Consider the following 19,531-nt stretch of genomic DNA (forward strand, 5'->3'; position numbering starts at 1 on the left):
CAAACAGAATAATGGTTCCACTTGATCAATTAACTCTGGGTTTGGTTGCATGTCATTTATTTCAACTTGTACAGTGAAGCTTGAACACCTGTGTGGAAAAACACTTAGTTGTTGGTTTATTCTTTCTTCTTAGGTAATATAATTTAAAAGTGGTAAATACACAGTATTTAAACTTGATACACCTGATAAAGTTAAATGCATAATAAAGGGGTAGGAGTGAAACACAAGCCTTGGTCATTAAACAAACAGTATAAAAATCAGGAATAGTTCAGGACCTTAGAAAAGAAACAGATCAATTGCCTGATAGGTAAGAGGGGACCACCATGGAAAGCTACTCAGATAAGAGGCCTGGTTTCCCCTTAGCACTTTCCTGTGTGCTTTCAGAGCCAGAAAGGCTTAGTACCCAGCAATAAGCCCACAGTCAGCACCGGGCTTGCTTGGAAGGAAGGGAGTTGGGGAAATCAAGCTATCGCCCAGTTCCAAGGCACAAGCAAAATGTTCACTTCACTATAAGGAGAAAGCCAGCATTACTACTAAGGAACAGCAGCTGGGGAACTGAGCAGGTTTATATACACAGTACAGCTTCTCTAACAGGTCATGCATTTAGAGAGATCTCCCTCACACGGCCACGCTTTAAGCTTTCAACAGAGCTGACCAACCAGAAAAATCCACATTGCATTTCTTTCCAAATGTGCATTTGGCTGCAGCCCCAGCAGAGCCTGCACTGAGGGACACTCAGTTTGGAGAGCACCTTGGGGAAGTGCTGAGTGTAGCATCCTTTAGAACCAAGGCCATGCAGGCAGGCAGACACTGAGCAGTGGGAGTATCTGAGGCCCAGAGACTGGCTGGGCTCTGGGGAGCTGGTACAGCTGTTGAGAAGCTGTGTTAAACCTGGCAGACCTGTTGGGTCAATGTAAACTGGCTCACCTGACAAATCACAACCAGGGATGGGCAGCACAGAGATCTCTACAACACACCTCTAGCAAACACACCACACACACTACTATGCACTACCTACAAAGAATTGGATCCCCTAGCTTTTTACAATTTTTTGGCAGATCAAGTCCATTTGCAGGGTTAGAGAACCAGGCTGCCCACTCACACACATTTCCACAATGAAAAGTCCTGTGTAGGGGGAGCAGGCAGCTGCAATAGTGCTGGCCCCCAAGTTACCTGTTTGGTTTTCCCATAGCTGAAGCTGCAGGGCTTTGGCATAGCCTCGGACTGAAATGGGAGGAAAACAGTGCATGTCTTATGGCTCCAAACTCCATAGTATTGCTCCTAAACCACCAACTGTCCTCACTGGCTTTGGAAAGAGGCCAGCAGCACAATGCTTCCATAATAAATTGCAATTTAGGGGGAACATCGCTTCAGGTGATCAAAAGGTGTCAGGGACAGTTTGGGTAGGCATCTGCACCCTTGCTAATGCTGTCCTGGCTCTAACAAAAACCAGTCTTAACCAGGAATTACCAGGCCAAGTCTGACTGCAGCAGGGCCAAGGACCTTGGCACGCTGCTACTTGTGCTGTCCAGGATAAAATAAAGGAAGACAAGGGAATGGTCACTTTCTAAAGGCAGGGCATCCAAGGCCAGGGTTAACAGGCAGAGACTTTACCATTAATCAAGACATTTGGCAGTCTCCTAGTGCCTTCTTCCTGAGGGCAAAGAATTACACCTTAACAGTCCCTCACAAGCTTGGGAGACTCAAATACTCCTTGTCAGGTACATCAAATGCCTCTTTCAAGGTCACACAACCACATCAGACTGAGAAAGGAAAAAAATCAGACCTTTTTCCCCCTAGTCCCATGCTCCAGCCACAAAACAACTGTACTTACCGTGACCCCTTTCCTCAGGCAAACCCTGGCTCCTCGTTCTCCAGCTTTGTCCAAGCACAGAGAACTTGGGAAAGTGAGTCTGGATGCCAGAGTCTCTCCCACCACATGGCAGATTATTATTTTGTACAAGCACCACAAATAATCAGAGTAATCTGACTGAAGGTGAAAGAGCTCTTGGTAAGAAACAATCCATTAACTAGATATACACTTAATTTACTAACAAGCCTCTGATCCACAGGCATTCACAAATTACTGGTAACAAACTTGCAAAAAATACATAGCATTGGCCCCAGAATCCAGATTAAGAGTTTGGAAAACAAATGTTTCTTTGAAAATTACTAGCTAATCATTAAGATCTTAAATTCTAAGCAAGCCCTAAGTCTATACTTAAAAACCAGCATAAGTTGTATTATTTTTAATTGTAGTAAACCATGTAATGTACATGGAAGTGAAGGATTTTACCCTGAATTTTATATTTTATAGTATATCTATCTAGATCAAGTAAAATATTTAGAAACAAACTGTTAGTGCTTCTTCTGTTGTTTAAAACATTCTAAACACCACCTTTCACTCATATGTCTGCAGCAAAAATAGTTCAAACTGAACTTAAGCCCTTAAATACCTTTTCCTTTCATACACTGAATACCTAACTTACCAAGTCCTGGTCACACCAAGGCCTCTGGAAAGGTGTTAATTACCTGAGGAGGTAATTAACCTCACTTTTTGAACGTCCTGAAGATGCTGTTTCATACAACTTGGCTCACAAAGGTAGGCATTCTTTAAAAAGCTGAACAGGTGGGTTTTTGCTTTGTTCCCATGCAGTTAAAAAGGTGTCAATTAAAAACAAACCAGAACTACAAGAAATAGATGCAACAACATTCCTGGTAGGTCGTGAACTCTCAAAGTGCACACGTGTGCTTGGTTTTACTGCTGTGTATGCCACTTGGCAAAAGCTTCACCCTTCTGCACGTGCCCACAGCCACGCCATGGGCATCGTGCCCCTGGGACGCTGGCATCAGTCCCTGCAAATTATTTGGCATTACAAGCAGCTCAAAGCAGTTCCAAATGCACTTTCCTTTGGCTGCTGTGGGTTTTGTTTTGCAAAGCCCTCTTGCTGCTCACCACCACCGCTCACCTCTCCGCTGTCCGCCAGCGCCTCCTCTCCCACCAGAAGTCAGCAGTCCAAGTGCTCGGAGATGCTCCACGTTTATGGCAAATAATCAGATGTCTGATAAGGTGTGATAACATGCTGCTATGTGAGCTCTACATCCAGCATTGTACTGAGATAGCGCCATGTCATGCTGTGTTTGCTCTGGGCTCTGGTCACGCTTGGTGCCGTGCCCTGCATTGAGCTGCTCGGCAGAACCGTAAAGTCCACGCTCAAGAAAGAAGTTCCTCCTCTCCCACGTTGGGCAAATCGTTGCATTTCAGGTTATCTTCACTGCCTTGTTTCCTGTTTTCAAAGGAAATAAAACAGCTGCTGAGTGACTCAGAAGAAGGGAAAGGAGGCCATGAGACACCAGTTCTGCCCCTTCCCTGCCATGGGATCTTTGGGACACTGAGCATGTGTCATCTCTCCCCATGTAACAGACTGGAAGTGCCATAAAAAGATATTTCTCATCCCATCAGAACAGCAGGATATTCCATGTCACAAAAATCCCATAAAGCAGTTACAGATCAGACAGGTGGGGTGTGAATGTTGCCGTCATGGCCCTTATGTTTCAAAACCCAACTATTTAATTTCTCCCTCAGAGGATCAGAAAAAGCTGCTTTTGGGGTCTTCTGGGGCCGAGGTGAGGTGGTGACACTTACGGCAGCAGGTTCCCAGAGGAAGACAATGGCCTCTCCTCCCTCTTGCTCCCCTCAAACGGGTTCCCAAAGGATCGCTTCCGGATCATCGTTTTAACCAGGATCTGCAAAACCAGAATGCAGTTCACTGGGGTGCTTTCCCTTCATTCAAGAGCAACAGGAACATCCAACTTGCATGCCCAAGTAATTAAAAAAACTAGTGAAAACAAGTCAAAGTTCTCTATAAACAGAAATCAGAAGGAAGCATCTTTGCAAGTCTCCAGCTGCTTAATACAGGGGCTGTATCCTCATCTGAAACCCCTGCAGGTGAGAGCCACACCAGGTGTAAGAGGCTGGAACGGAGAGCAAAGCCAAGACTGGGAGGTTTCTTTCCTCTCCAGTAGTAGGTTTTACTGATTGCTGCATCCAGTACCTGTAAATTCCCAGTCCTCCATTATTACCTGGCAAAATAATTCACTGGAAAGGGAGAAGGGAAGGAAATGGTACAATTTTACCTTAATGTTCACCTGAAACCAAACTGAAAGCTGGCCATTTGTCCAGCTTTGGCTGCAAAACACAAAGTTACCAATCAGAGACCGGTGGGAACAGAGATGTGTCAGGATTCTTCCCTGGCATCCCCCAGCTTGTTGTGCTGGTGGGAACAGACATCAAGGTGAGCAGCACTGAACCCTGCCTCAGCAGGGACATCCCTGAGAGCCCTGACTTCATTTGATGTTGCTTCTCATCCCCCTGTGCCTCGTTTATCTGCTCACCAGGGCGCACAGGGAGCTGTTCTGTGTCTGAAGGCGAGGGTGTTCTAAGAGTCAAAGCCACGTGAGTGCATCTCGTACTGGAGCGTCAACGCCTGCACTTGGCTGCACAAAGATCAGCACCAGAGGGTAATTCTGAAGATCAAATGCAAATTTGAAAATACCACATTTGCCTGGAGGTAGTGTGTTATCTAAGAGTCAAAGAGGTGCAGTAAAATCTGATTTGCCTTGAGCTGTGCTGAACACACCTGGATTTCAACAGGGCTGGGAGCACCGAGCCCACTGATCAAGTCCCCTCTGAACAGAAAAAAGGGGGCAAACCCCTCATCAATGGTGAGCTCTTTAGACAACATCTGCTTTTTCAGCCTGAGCAGCACAAGGTGCATTTGCATGTTCACACAGCTGTGGTCAGTGAGATTTCTGCAGGGCATCCAAAAGGGAGAGAGCTCCAGAAATGAGGCCACATTTGCCATGAGATGGAAAAGGGGCTTAAAAGGGAAACCTGTTCTTCAAAAAATCCCAGCCTGGGTTCCTACAGGCAGATAACACCAGGCCAGGAGCTGTGAATGGTCGCTCGCTCTCTCCTAACACAAGGGCTGGCGGCACCCAAAGAAATCATTAGGTTCAAAACCACAAAGGATTTCACTTTCTACACAGGACGGGGTTACAATGTGGTTCTCACCACCACAGTGGGTTGCAGAGAACAAAAATATGAGCTTGAAAAGAGATGAGATGAAGTCACCAAGAATAGCTCCAGGCGGGGGCTGATGCACATCGTGGCCCAGATAAAAAATCTCCATCCCAGGAACCTCCCACAGCCCCTCTGGCTGGACAGGCAGAACAGGGCAGGAGCTCCTTGTGCCTGGCCAAAACATCTGCTCCTGGCCACAGGCAGGTTCTGGACCAGATGCTGTTTTGCCCTGAGCAAATACAGTGATATGTAGGCAGCCAGCTCAAGCATGGAGACCATCAACCCACTGACAGTTATCTTTGAAACTGCTCTAAAATATTCCCCTGCACTGTGGGGCACGGCCATGTCCAGTGAGCTGCTGAGACCCTGAGACACCCAAGTGTCTTGCAGCACTTGTTTCCAAGACAGGGAAGGTCTTTGCTCTAATCCTGCCCAATGCTTTTGCCCTTCAGCAGTGAACTCCAGCTGCCCAGGGTCACCCCACTGTGCATCCACAGGCCATCAGCTCCTTTGTACTCACCACGGTGGCCAGGCTGGGGATGTGCTTCACTGAATTCTCCACTTCTTCCTCTGTCACCTCGACGAGGGTGCAGTTCTCATCCTCCGTGGGCAGCAGCTCCGCTCCGTTCTTGGTGACCCAAGGGTGCAACTTCAATTAATAACACAGCCTGTCAGGAACGATTTCCCTTTTTTCATAACTCAAACAACAACACAAGCCTGGCAAACGCATCTCCTTGTCCAAGCTATGGCCCCTATGTGCTCCTGAAATGCCAGGGAGCAGGGCAGGGCTGTGCCATGTCACTGCTGAGCCAGCTCACCTGGGTGCCAGCAGGAACTGCACAGCCTGGAGCAGAAAATGCCGTGGTGTGGCTCGTCCAGAGCCAGCTACACAACCAAGCCATAACCTGGGTCACCTACAGCACTGGGCATCTCTGGGCTTTAGGGAAGGAGACCTGTCTTCACTCTCATCTTATGGATGAGACAGCACCAGGAGGCAGGAGAGACTTTTTCCAGTCCACACATATGAGCAGCAGTGATGGGAGACCCACCGAGCCCTCGTCCTGGAGCTGATTAATCCATGCCTGGAGGCAGAGCCCCTGTTTCTCCTGGCCCACACACCTGGTGCCTTGGTCGGCTGCAGGAGGAGCACAGAAGGTTCCAGAATTCCCCCACAGTCCTTTCCCCCTACCTTGCTCTCCATTCTCTCAGCTTCTCGCCCCTTCCAGGCTCCCGCAGGGGCGAAGGACCAGAAATCTCCTGCGAAAGGCTGTTGCACAGTACTTTCCTGGTAGCAGAGGAAATACTGTACTCAGGGGATTTCCTTTTGCCTGCCACTCCTATAGGCACCAAAGGTCCCAAAGCTGAGCAGGTCCCGGAGCAGGGGAAGGAGCTGGGACTTACCTGCCCAGGGGCCCTGGGCACAGGGGGAGGACCTAGCCTGGCGCGATCAAACTGACTCCCAAAAACAGCCGAGCAAGGAGAACCCAACAGAAGTGAAGGCACAGCCAGCACCAGGAAGCTGGGTCAGTACCTTGATTTCTGGGACCGAAATCCTAGATTCGGGATTTTTATCCAACATCCGTGTAATCAAATCCTTCAAGAAGTCCGTAATTTCTGGCCTGTGGAAGGAGGAAGGGAGAGATGAGATGGGGAAAGGGATGGGTGCTGCCTCTGTTCTTCACCCCAGTGCCAGCTATGGACCTTCTGGGCAGAGGGGCTGCACTCCAGCCCCAACAGGGAGGCAGCTTTGGGTTCTTGTACACCCCCTCCTCTCCAAACCCCCAGAAAAAGCAAAATATTCCCTTTTGAGGCAATGTGAAGTGTGATCCCACATTTACAGGGCAGGGAGACACCAACTCAAAGCCTGAATTTTGCAAAACCACAGAAGAGCAGGGCCAGCCCTACCCAGGCAGTGCTTGAGAAACAATTCAAATGAGCTGTAAAATAAGGACGGATGGGTTGTTTTTTTTTTGAGTACTCACTGGTCTGGGAACTCCAACGTTTGGGTCTTGATTTTATTGTGTAAACTCAAGATCCTTTCATCCATAAAAGGGCACTACCACAAAGAAAAAGAGCAATGAGGAAAGCAACAACTTCTCTTAAGAGGAAATCGTGAGGCAGCCAGAGGAGCATCAGGATCTCATAGGGTATGAAGGAGAGCAAAGATCCAGTTACAGAGAAATTCCAGAAGATTTCCAATTATATCAATGTCACTTTTAAACTCAATGAAAAAAACATTTAACCAAAAATTACCAATTACTAAAAGAACTCCTTTCCTAAAAAAATTGCGCATAACTAGATTTTTTTCCACTGGGGAAGAAGAGAAGCCCAGTCCTTTTGGCTGCACCCATCCCAAAGGTTTCCCATTTCCATCCACACATCCTAATCTCCACTCAGCTCAACAGGGACACAAGGTGCCAGTCCCACTGCTTACCTGGAACATGGGAGGCACAAACCAACCCCCCAAACACCAACAGCACCGAAAAATCCATCTCATTACCTGCCCAAACACGAAGCAGTACAGCGTGATCCCCATGGCCCACACATCCAAAGCCTGCAGAGTGAAGAAAGCACAGTTAGATCTACAACAAGGTTGGTTTGTGCAAGGTTAGCCCAAGACCATTCAAATTGCTCTTAAATACCTTTCCAGAGAAGATTTTCCTGGTTTCTGAGAGGGTTTCTGGGGCCATGAAGGCAGGAGTGCCCACTGTGTTGGTTAAGAGGGCATCAGCTCCCTTGAACTCGTTGCTCACTCCGAAGTCGGCGATCTTGACGTGCCCATCTTCCCCCACGAGGAGGTTGGAAGGTTTAATATCCCGATGGATTATCTTCTGATAGTGCACTGCAGCAGAGGGACAGTGACTGTGCAGCAGCAGCCCTGGTTGGCAGCAAGGGAGCCACGAGGGCTCCGTGTGGCTCTGTCTGCTAACACCACAACCAGCCCCAGCTTTAAAAACCCCTTTAGAGCATGAGCCACCAGAAATGGCACCCTACAGCAGCAGAAAGGCCAGCTCCAGGTGTTCAGAAAAAAACCCAAAATAAGAAATACCACCCTTTCTGCAGAGACACTTACAGTATTCAATGCCCTTGATCAGATCCTGGAAGTAGAACCGAGCCTGGTCCTCACTGAGAGGTTTCAAGGTTGGGATTTCCATCACAGGGCTGTGAAGGCAACAGAGAATGGAATTCATTCCCCACCTGGATGTGCTGAAACAGGGTCTGGAGGCTTTGTCACTGGCTGGTGACAGCACACAACCCCAGACACAGGCACACAGTACACAAGGTGTACTCAGCTGTAACCAGGCCAGGGAAATGCTACTCAAAGCTCAAGCCCCAACCATGAACCTCCCCATCACCTCTGCCCCCCATTCCCACCTTGGGTGGCCAAGCTCTGCCACCCACAGACCCACTGGATGCTCAAGTGTTAGTAGGATTAAATCTGGAATTCAGTACTCACCCCTGCTTCACCAGCTCAAACACTGCAACACAAAAGAGAAGGTGATTACAGATTGCTTACAGGGTATGGCTCCTGTGAGCACAGCCTCAGGACAAAAGCAATTATTTTAATGACAAAATTCTAAAAATAATATGTTATTTTTAAAAAGGAGATGCTGTCTTATGCAAGGCACGTGGCATTTGGGTTGATCCCGTTTTCAGTTAAGGGGATGCTGCCAACTGTCTTCTCAGTGCTGCAGCTTCAGCATCATGAAGTGCCCTCCATGGCCCACAAAACCCCTCAGTTTGCCACCAAAAAAGGCTGAGCCCACACCCTGGGCAAACCTCAGTGCTTGGCCATGAAGGCATCACATGCTCCTCCACTAGTACAGGCTGAACATAAATGATAGAAAAACAAACCTTCTTCAAAAGTTGTGAATTACCTGAAGCAACAACTGCAGTCTCCCAGGCAGGTTGGGATGTGGCTCATTGGTACCTTGGATAATTAATTCATGCCTTTTCCCAAAGCCAGAGAAATAGAACTGCTTTCTGTCATTCCAGCTTCAAAGCTGAGAACATCAATGCTGGTGCCTCTCATGGCAAAGCATGCCCTGGTGTTGAATTAATGCCAATAAAGTGCTATAAAGCACTCTTATCTCTGTTCACAACCCAGACTGCATCTCATTTCCTCCTCCAGCACATCAGGCTATACCCATAGTGGAGGAGAGACCCAGCCCTGCACACAGAGCTGCTCCAAAACACAGTGGGAACCTTCTGCCCCCTCCCTCTGACACCCCAGGGCAGTGGGCAGTTACCCATGTACAGGTGATCCTCACTGGGGTCATCCAGGACCTGCCAAAAGAAGCAAAAAGGCAATTAAACAGTGCCAAGAAAGCCTTGCAAATTAAGCATTGTGATATTTTATTTAGCAGCCATCTCAGTTCTGCACCATCTGCACCATCAGCACGGTCTGCTCATCTCTGAGCTTCTACCCACAAGAGTAGGGAAAAAAAGAGGACAGAGATGTAGCTGTACTTCAAGGAAGCAAATATTTAAAACACACAGGAAGCATCATCTGACTCATGAGCCAAATAAACTCCAGCCTGCACATCCTTAATTCTTGATTTTTGGGCTGTTTCATACAGGCAGTGGGTGTAGGGCAAGGCAGCTGCACTGTTGAACTCGCAGAAACACCAGTTCTTCCCCAAAACCTGTCTCAGCACTTGTTTCCTCCACAGAAGAAACAATTTCCCTTTCTGAGCAGGGAAGAAAAAATCTTTTGGGAGGTGAGAATAAAAAACCTTCTAAACCAAGGAAAACGCAAAATTCTTCCAAAGGCAGGACCTGCCCTTGCTCCCTTCTGGGGTCACTCCCCTTCACCCAGCCCATCCCTGCAGCATTCAGGCTCCGTCACGCTCAAGGAGGAGTTTTGGAAAGGGGCCAGCACTCACCTCCACCAGCTTCACCACGTTGGGGTGGTCCAGCTTCTTGAGGATGGCAATCTCCTGGTAGACCTGCTCGATGGGCCCTCTGGGCTGCAGGCAGCCCTCGGGAGCAGCCTTGGCCCCGCGGGGCGGCGGGCGGCCTGAGGAAAGGCACAGATGGGTCCAGATGGGAACAATCCCCAGGATCCCCAAAACAGCCCCAGCCAAAAGGCTTCCTGCCACTTACGGGGGAAACCCGCCTGTCTCATCAGCTTCTTTTTTGAGAGAACCTTCATTGCCTGGAAAAGGAGAACAAATGTGGAATTTGGGCAAGTCAAGGATAAAGTGTGGCTGGTGGGATGGGGCAGGGAGTCAGCAGAAGGGATCCATCCCCCTCCCACCTGCCCTGCTGCAGGCTCTGGGGCTGTGTGCTACTCACATAGTAGGTGTTATCATCCTCGTTGTAGGCCAGCTTCACCACCCCATAGGAGCCCTGGAGAGGGGCACAGCCATGGGGCACAATTAGGGACAATCCAGAAAACCCACATCACCAAACCAGGCTCCTCCACAAACCCACCCCACAGGGATCACAGAGCCGGTGGGAGATCTGGGATGAGCAGGGGGTGTACAGTCTGACATCACACTGACAGCAAAGAAGAGCTTCAAATGCCCCATTGTGTGGGAGGGAGGGGGAAGGGAGGAAATTAGTAATAATTTTAAAAATATACAATTCAATTGGCACCACTCAGAACAGAACAGTGAGCAACAAAGAGCTGCCGTGGTGAGTGGCTGGATTTGCTCCTATTCTGGAGCATTCCCATGACTGGAAAGTGAAAGCAAGCCAGACACTCTCCCAACCCAAAACCCCTCATCCCACCTCAAACCCAATATTCACCTTCCCAATCTCATCCTTCAGCTTGTACTGGTTGAGCTGCACACAGTCCTGTGGGGAGAGAGCAGGGAAGTTTGGCATGAGCCACAAAGCTGCTCACATTTGCTCTTGTCCTTTTGAATCTCCTGCAAAACTTTCTCTGCAAACTCACACCCCGTCCTGCTCTGCTCAAGCACACTTGTGGGGCAGCTTTGATTCATGAGCCACAAAACCACCCACCAAGGCACACTTTGGTGTGTTTACAGAGGGCTAATTGCAAACGTTAATGGCTGGGCAGGGATCCTGTCCTGTCCACTCATGTGGAACAGAGCGAGGGACAGGGAGAGCCCTGAGGGGTTTAGTGCTGGCGACCTGGCGCCGAGTAATTTTATTTCTTCTGGGCAAAGCAGCAACTTGCTGCCTGTTTTCTGTCAGGCTGGGGGAGGCAGGCCTGTTTTCTCTTTAGATCTCAGTGAACTTCTCTGTTTTTTTATTTTTAAGGAGTAAAGAAAGAAACTTGCGCTACACTCCTGGCTTCCATCAAACACAGGTGTGAGAGCTGCAGAATCAGCAAAAGGCACAAAAACTGGTGAGTTGGGGTCTCACCTCCCTGAGGGCTGTCCCCATGGCCCAGGATATCCCAGGGCCCCCTGCCACACACCTGCAGATGGGCTGTGGGGGTTTATCCCCAGAAAAAACAAGCGAGAAGAAATGCCACTGTGGGAAAATCCAGGCAGATGGGAGCAGGAAAACTGCAGGAGCAGAGTTCATCCCCCTCACCTGTAACACTCATCCCCCTCATTCTAACACTCATTCTCCTCACCTGTAACATTCATCCCCCTCACCTGTAATGTTCATCACTCTCACCTGTAATGTTCATCCCCCTCACCAGTAACGTTCATCACTCTCACCTGTAATGTTCATCCCCCTCACCTGTAACGTTCATCACTCTCACCTGTAACGTTCATCCCCCTCACCTGTAATGTTCATCCCCTCACCAGTAACGTTCATCCCCCTCACCTGTAACGTTCATCCCCCTCACCTGTAACGTTCATCCCCCTCACCTGTAACGTTCATCCCCCTCACCTGTAATGTTCATCACTCTCACCTGTAACGTTCATCCCCCTCACCTGTAATGTTCATCCCCTCACCTGTAACGTTCATCCCCCTCACCTGTAACGTTCATCCCCTCACCTGTAACGTTCATCCCCTCACCTGTAATGTTCATCCCCTCACCTGTAACATTTATCCCCTCACCAGTAATGTTCATCACTCTCACCTGTAACATTCATTCCCCTCACCTGTAATGTTCATCCCCTCACCTGTAACGTTCATCCCCTCACCTGTAACGTTCATCACTCTCACCTGTAATGTCATCACTCTCACCAGTAACATTCATCCCCCTCACCTGTAACATCATCCCCCTCATTCTAACGCTCATTCCCCTCACCTGTAACGTTCATCCCCTCACCTGTAACGTTCATCCCCCTCACCTGCAATCCTGTGATGGACACACGGTTGGACTCCACCGTTGGCCGCCGCGGCAGCCGTGGGGAGGAGTGCGGGGAGGTCACGGGGGAGTAGGGCAGGGAGGGGTAGATGAAGCGTTCCTTGGCGCCGTCGCCGTGCCCGGGCGAGCGGACGGGCTGCGGCCGCTCCTGCAGGGACAGCTTGCGGCCGGAGAGGTGCAGCTTGCGGCCGTCCCCAAAGGCCTCGGTGCCGGGCACGTCCATCTCCTCCTCGCTCGCGCTGCCCGCGGCCTCGTGCTCGGTGACCACGATGAGCGAGGCCATGCTGCTGCCGGGGCTCAGCGCCGGGCGGTCCCGCAGGGCCGCGGGGGCTCGGCGGCCGCAGCCTCCGGCGCTGCACAGGGGCTGTGGGGCGGGCGAGCTGCTGGGGACACGTGGCGGCGTGGAGGGACCGATGGCCTCATCCTGGCCATGCTGTGCTGGGGAGATGTGCCTGCAAACACAGGATAGAGAGTCAGCCAGACTCTGCTAAAAGAGGAATTTCCTGCTGGTCATTGTGCTACAGATTGATTTATTCATTCCATAGGGAATGGTGAAGCCAAGGGCAGCAGTGCAGGATGGCACAAGGATGCACAATCACCCTGCCATGGGACAGACCCCAGGCTAGAGCCAGCCTCAACCCCAAGGCTGCCACCTCTGGTCCTTCCACCCTTTTTAACTAAACCCCTCCAGGGAGTAAAAACTCCATCATCTCCATTATGGAAATACTCCAAAGGGGTTATTTTAAAGGGGCAGGATAAAGAACTGCGCTATACCGGCATAAATACCACTGAGTTCTCTACTTTACTGTTCACATCTTTGCCAAGTCCCCCCAGACAAAGCAGTTCAGGGACAAAAGGACCCACTTACCAAGCATGGGGTGCAGGACCAGCCCCCTGGCTCACTGCTTCCTCCCACAGCCCATCATTGCTGGCGATTTCTGTTCCTTGCCCTGTGGCTTTTTGTGCAGAACTCAGGTACCCAAACCTTGAGATAAATGAGAAAACTGTTAGCAACAACAAAAAAAATTAAATCATCAAATAATTAAGTGATAATTAAAAAAGAGGAGAAAATTATGTTAATTTACACATGCCAGGCACTCCACAGCACCTGGGGCTGTTCAGTGGTTGGTTGCCTGTAAACCATTGCTCTTCCCTGCCCCAGCACTGGTGCTGTTTTTAATTTCTAGGTTAACAAGTTGCCACAGAAGGAAGTGAAAAAAAATATCCTGAACCAACCAGCCCAGGAGCAGGAGCAGGGTTTGAGGCGTTTTTCTGCCTGGTTCCCACACCTCGACGAGGCGGCCGGTTAAAATTAGCTCCACTCATCTCCATTGAAGTTTCCGTGCTGCACCCGCAGCACAACCACTCTGAATCAGCCCAGCAGAAATTACGGGTCAAGTACAGAAATCAAATCGTCTCCCCCCGTCCTCGAGGCTTCACAATGGCCTAATTGCTGTTTTCAACACTGATCTATAAACCAGAGCTTTTGTGCCCAAGTGGGATCGGCCTGGAGCTGAAGCCAACGCGGCACCGCTCGCTGCTCCGAGGCACGGAGAAGCACAGGGATGGGGAGGCTATAAATAAGCCAACGAACAGCAACAAGGACAAACTATTCCAGAAACACTGAGTTTCGTGGGGCTGAATCCACTCCTGGACGGGGCTTTGCTGGATGAGAGAGCCAGGAGCCACCAGCCAAGTCAAATTCCCCCCGCAGTGCTGCTGGCAGCCCTCGGCAGCATGTTTTAATGCACTCCCAAATGGATTAAAACAAACAGGCAGCCCCCCCATTCATCCTGAATTCACAGGGATGCATCTCGAGGCCATTTGCCTGGCCTGCTTTGGGCACCCCTCCAGTGGGCACATATAAATAGCTGCCCTGAAGCCGGCGCTGATCCGGAATGCTGTGCCCTCTACCCTCACCGTGCTCCGCGGCCGCACCAAAAAAGGCAGCTCATCAGGGCAGCCTTGGGATGAAACCACCCCAGAACATCACTGGTAGCAACATCAATCTCCAGCAGTGCCACAGCATGGCTGGGTATCCCATCCTGCCCCCAGAGCATCGCCTGCATCCCGATTTTCAAGGGTTTCTGATAAACTTTGCCAGGCTTGAGCAAAATTGAGTTATGAAGCCTCAGTCACACTTGGGAGCTGAGCTGTCCTGGCTGGCGGGAGTTAATTGGCTTGACCAGGATAAACATATCAAGTCTGATTAATTCAAGCAGGCTTCCCCAGGCTCTATAAACTAAAAGTCATCCAAGCCCCATTGTGACATTGTCTGAAGTGGGAAATCAGAGGGGTTTTCCCTGTGCATGTGTGAAAGGGTCAGAAGATGGGGGTTTTAAGAAATTGCCGAGATGACGCCTTGCCTGAGAGAAACCCAGAAGTGGGGTCACACTGTTGAACACAGCCCTGTTATCCTTAATATGCACATGAGGAGGAGGAGGAGGAGGTTGAGAACTGCTGTATTCCCAGTCAGAGAGAAAAGTAAAATAGCTGAAAGGAGGGCAGTAATCCCAAAAGAGAGAAAATACAGCCTGGGGGCTTTGGCTTCACCAACCCATCCGAGCCCTTGCCTGGGGAAAATCAGCACATTCTGGTCTGAACTCCAGCAGATCCTTATGTAAAAGGGAGCAGCACATGCCCACAAAATCCTCAGGAAATATAACAGCCTGGTGTATAGGAATGATTTATCGGCACAGCTTTTGGCTGCAATCCATATATAACCCATAGCGGCTGCAGCAGGATTATCGAAGCAATCAGTCTCGCATCTAATTCAGCAAGGAGAGGGATATTAAAATGAAAAGAGGTCTGTGAAACCCTGGCAGCAGCTCTCCCTCTCGCTCAGCGTCCACGTGGCTTGAGCGGAAGCGAATGGGAGTGGAACCGGCCCCCGCGAGGGTGAGGGATTTTCACGGCCCCTCAGCCCCCGCGAGGGTGAGGGATTTTCACGGCCCCTCAGCCCCCGCGAGGGTGAGGGATTTTCACGGCCCCTCAGCCCCCGCGAGGGTGAGGGATTTTCACGGCCCCTCAGCCCCCGCGAGGGTGAGGGATTTTCACGGCCCCTCGGCAGCCCCAGCTCTGCCGAGAGCTCCTGGGCCCTGCCTGGGCTGGATGCGGCCACCTCGGGAGGGGAACACGCTGACCCATTCCAGCCGAGTGCAGAGGGTGACACCTGGCAGCCAGCACAGCCTGCAGGGATTTCAGTCAGAGCACAGGGATGCATCTGCCTGCCCTTCCCTCCCCGGAGCTGTTTCTCTGCCCAGCTGCAGGGGCTGCACACTCGCCTTCCCCACACCTGTCACTGTGGCAAGGCCAGACACAGTGTGAGGATCAGACCCTCCCAGGGGAATAAGACTTGGTGGCAGCTCAGCAGTGACCCCTCCATCCATCCTTCCATGGGGGTCAGCTCACAAATCGCAACTTCAGCTGTTTAGAACCAAAGTGAACTCAAAACACCGAAACCAGGGCTGATTTTACTCGCAGAGATCCTCCCCTGCTAGTGCTGGAGGTTGGTTAAAAGCCAAGCAGGGCCAGCCTGGGGCAGTTATTGGTCTCCCTGGGCACAGTCCAGTGGCTATTTTGCTTTCCCCGGTCACGGTCAGCGGTGGAAGTGCCCGTGCCAAGAGTGGTGTCATCTGCAGCAACGGGGGCATCGATCACAGTTTCCCTTCCTACGGGTGAGCACAGACCTTGCCAGAAATATATTAGTCACTGTAGTATACAAAGACCATATGCATGCCCTACCTGACTTTTAATGGAAAAAAAATCTCTCAGCAGCTTTTCTAGAAGTCAGAGGACACCCAAATTTATGAGATACTGGAAACAGGTGCCCGTGCCCCATCGAGGACAGGTCCCTGTGCCCAAGCAGCAAAGCTTTTCATCATCCCCAGGGTGAATGGAAGAGCCTCCTGCACTGCCTGGCCCAGCCAACACAGAGTGGAAAGAATTGGGGGAAAAAAATGCAAAGCCAGGCTGGTAGCATTGTGGTGTCACAACACCCAGCAGCAGGTTTCAATAGGAATCACAAAAACATCTTTACCAAGGTTTTTATAATTATGAGGATACTGCCTAATACTGCTGAAGCAATATATAATGAGCATCCCAAAAGAGCCTGAGCTCCAGAGATGGTGTTGAGCCTGGACCAGAATAAGCTCAGGGCACCTCCATCACCTTGTCCAGCACTGCCAAGCAACTCCCAGCTTCCCTAGAAACATCAGCTCCAGCCCACGATGCCCACAAGAGGAAACTGGAGCAGCTCTCCACTTTGTGAACACCACTTAAAAGACATTAAGGCAGAGTTGAAAAGCAAAGGCAAATTACCTCCCTGGAACTGCCCGCCCTCACAGCACACTCAGGTATGGGCTTATGGGCTTTTGGGGTTTGTCTCTGCCTCAGGGGAGGGGCTGTCTCTGTGGGTGTGGGCTATTGAAGGCAGCTCTGGCGCCCACAGCTGCCACACATCCTCTCCCCAGCACGGTCCCCCTGGCCCTGCCCTGAGGACAGCCTGCTCCTGTCCCCCGCGGTGGTTTCTGCCCCCGCAGCATTGCAGTCAGCCCACAGCTCCATCACAGCAGCTTCCCGTGGTCATCTCACTTTGCTCTTGGTCTCGACTCTTCCCTTCATGCTCCTGATGCTCTGTGCCGTGCACGTGGCTGCAGGGCTCCATCCCACCTCCGAACCACGCTCTGCCACTCGCAGCAACCCAACCTGTGGCTTCTGATGAGCCCCGTGCCCTGTGCACATTCGCTCCGCCAGCTCCATCCCCTCTCACTCGTCCCTTGACCTTAAAAACCCCTCCTTTCCCAACCCCATGGCCTATCTTTGCGCGGCACCCCCGATCCCGGCCCTCAACCCGCGGACAGGAGCCCCGTGGGGTCTGAGGAACGCGCGGTGTGGCCACCCGGTCCCATGGCCGATCCCCGGGGCGCCGCCGCCCGCCGGTACCGCGGCACGTGTGGGGGCCGGGATGTCCGCGGGGCCCGTTGGCCAGGGGCGGGATGGGGAAATGACAGCAGCGAGCCCGCAGCGCGGGGGTGTCCGCACAGGCCGCCAGAGAGCCCCGTCCGGGGGCGATGCCGTTCGCCGCCCGCAGCGCAGCCCCAGCCCCGCTCCATCCCCGCCTCGGCCGCCCCCGCCCGCCCGCTCCCTCCGGGCGCGGCTTTGTCTCCGCCACCGCGGGCGCATCCCCGGCCGGGCCCGCCCGGCCTCCCCGCCCGTTCCCGCAGCACCGACCTGGCGGGGAGCGACCCCGGGACCCCGCAGCCCCCGCAGCCCCCGCCGCGCTGGGCCGGAGCGCCGCTGCCCGGCGCCGCCTTCGCTTTCGGTTCCGCTCCGGCGGCGGCAGCGGGAAGGAGGGAGGGAAGGAGGGAGGGAGCGATGGAAGGAGGGAGGGAGGGAGAGAGGGAGGCCCCGCTCCGCCCCGGGGAAGGGCAGGTTTCCCCCCGGGCAGCCGCATCCTGCCCGCCCGCCCCCGTAAGCCGCTGTTGCGGTGTGTTTTGTTCCTTTGTTTATTTACAAATTTTCCCCCAGTGTTTTATTCCCCCCCGGGCCGCGCGTCACCTCCCGCGGGATGCAGCGCGGAGCCCCGGCCGGTCCCGCTGCCGCCGACCCCGCTGCGGGCTCCCCGCGGCCGCCTCGGAGGGACCCGAGCCCCGGCGCCGCTTCCTGCCCCGGCCCCTGCAAACCCTGGGCTGCCGGCGGCAGGTCGGCTGGGGACAAACGGGGTACCCGCGCCAGGTCCCCCGCACTCAGCGATTGCCCAAAGCATCACCCAAAGGGGCGGTTTGGAAAGCAGTTGTTTGGAAATGTCACAGAGGCCACCACCAAAGAGTTCCCGCACAAGTTACAGCTCTGTAGCGCTGAGACAGAGCTCACGGGCAAGGCTTTGGAATCTGCTATCTGCACGGCCTTTAACACCCGGCTGACACCAGCCCTCGGCAAACATACCCCTTGCTTTGTCCGGTATTTGGGGTTTGTTTTTATTTCCATCCAGCACCATTTCTGCACCAAGCTCACCCCCGGTTTTCTTTACATGAAGCAACAGCTTCAGCCTTGAGCAGATGCAAATGCCACAGCTGGCCAAACCCTCTTCCTCATTTTGCTTAAAGGCTCGTTTGTGGGCACCACTTTGACACTGTAGAGCTCCCCAGAGCAGAGCCAGGTCTCCATGCCAGCTTTGTCGATAAACATTGTATTTCTGACCAGAATCCTGAAAGCCACTCTAAAAATCAGATTACTTACCGGAACGCTGTAGGTGCTCTGAACATTTTAATGCTTAAACTCCTCGATGTTGGTTAAAACGCAGCAGAGAGGGAATGAGGCATCACCAGCGTTCCACAAAGCTGAATTCCCCTTTGCCGTTGGAAACCTCGTTTTAAAATCAAGGCCCTGATGATCTGCCAAGAGCCCCGATGCAGCACTAATTAATGGAATGTGTAAACTAACACCGGGCTATGCTTGTCTCAACCACACCCTAGTGCTTCTCTCTTCCTCCTTACCTGGCCCAGCTCCAGCAGAACCAGGTTTGGGTCTGGTGTGGCAATGCCACAGTTAAATCTGCTGCTTCCAAGCAGGGTAGCTCTGGGGCTTTAATGATGCTCAGCTTTCCTCAGTCACCAGGTGAGTGGCACCCACCAAAGGTTTACACTCACAGGAGTGCAATCTTGTCTGCCCTCAAATTGCACACGACAGTCAAAATGAAATTTTCTTCCAAAATGAGCATCACACACTCAGTTACACAATGGTTTGGGATAGAAGGGATCTCAAAGTCCACCAATGGGCAGGGACACCTGCTACTATCCCAAGCCCTGCCCAATCTGGCCTTAGACACTTCAAGGATGAGACAGCCACAGCTGCTCTGGGCACCCTGTGCCAGGGCCTCTCCCCACCCTCACAGGGTGGTATTCCCCATCCAACCCTGGGAATCCAATCCACTCCAGGCCCTTGTCCAAAGTCCCTCTCCAGATTTCTTGGCCCCCCCAGATACTTCAGTTGTGATCTCCATCTATTCACCCATAAAAGCAGAGCAGGTGAATGACACACAGTGCTGAGGGGAGAAAGCACACAATAAAACATTTCAGCCGAGCTGGGGCTGTTGTTTCCCACTCCTCCTTTCCTCATCCCCCCTCTGCACAAGGACACATGAAACAACAGCGCCAGGACTTTGCACTGTTACACCTTTCTGACTGAACCCTGGTTTTGCCCTTTCT

General features: G+C 51.8%; 1 protein-coding gene across 1 annotated transcript; it reads right to left on the bottom strand.

Annotated features, from left to right (window-relative positions):
* Window positions 1–34: 34 nt before the first annotated feature.
* CAMKK2 (calcium/calmodulin dependent protein kinase kinase 2) lies at window positions 35–17,712 on the bottom strand. Its single transcript, XM_064727350.1, has 18 exons — window positions 17,556–17,712; window positions 13,192–13,308; window positions 12,307–12,775; window positions 10,838–10,885; window positions 10,382–10,435; window positions 10,190–10,241; window positions 9,970–10,103; window positions 9,334–9,370; window positions 8,541–8,562; window positions 8,157–8,245; window positions 7,726–7,925; window positions 7,584–7,637; window positions 7,066–7,139; window positions 6,615–6,702; window positions 6,273–6,368; window positions 5,604–5,732; window positions 3,647–3,747; window positions 35–3,287 (listed from the first exon to the last, which is right to left on the bottom strand). The coding sequence occupies exons 3-18, from the start codon at window positions 12,604–12,606 to the stop codon at window positions 3,215–3,217; spliced, it is 1,551 nt and encodes a 516-aa protein (XP_064583420.1). The 5' UTR covers window positions 12,607–12,775; window positions 13,192–13,308; window positions 17,556–17,712; the 3' UTR covers window positions 35–3,214.
* Window positions 17,713–19,531: the final 1,819 nt, after the last annotated feature.

The sequence above is a fragment of the Zonotrichia leucophrys genome, chromosome 15, assembly GCF_028769735.1.
Source record: "Zonotrichia leucophrys gambelii isolate GWCS_2022_RI chromosome 15, RI_Zleu_2.0, whole genome shotgun sequence".
Classification (NCBI taxonomy): Eukaryota; Metazoa; Chordata; class Aves; order Passeriformes; family Passerellidae; genus Zonotrichia; species Zonotrichia leucophrys.

Coding starts and splice junctions, on each gene's coding strand:
- CAMKK2 (XM_064727350.1), bottom strand. CDS start 12,606: ATGGCCTCGCTCATCGTGGTCACCGAGCACGAGGCCGCGGGCAGCGCG. Junction 10,242..10,381: donor AGGATGATAACACCTACTAT/GTGAGTAGCACA, acceptor CTCCTTTTCCAG/GCAATGAAGGTTCTCTCAAA. Junction 5,733..6,272: donor CTGAGAGAATGGAGAGCAAG/GTAGGGGGAAAG, acceptor TATTAATTGAAG/TTGCACCCTTGGGTCACCAA.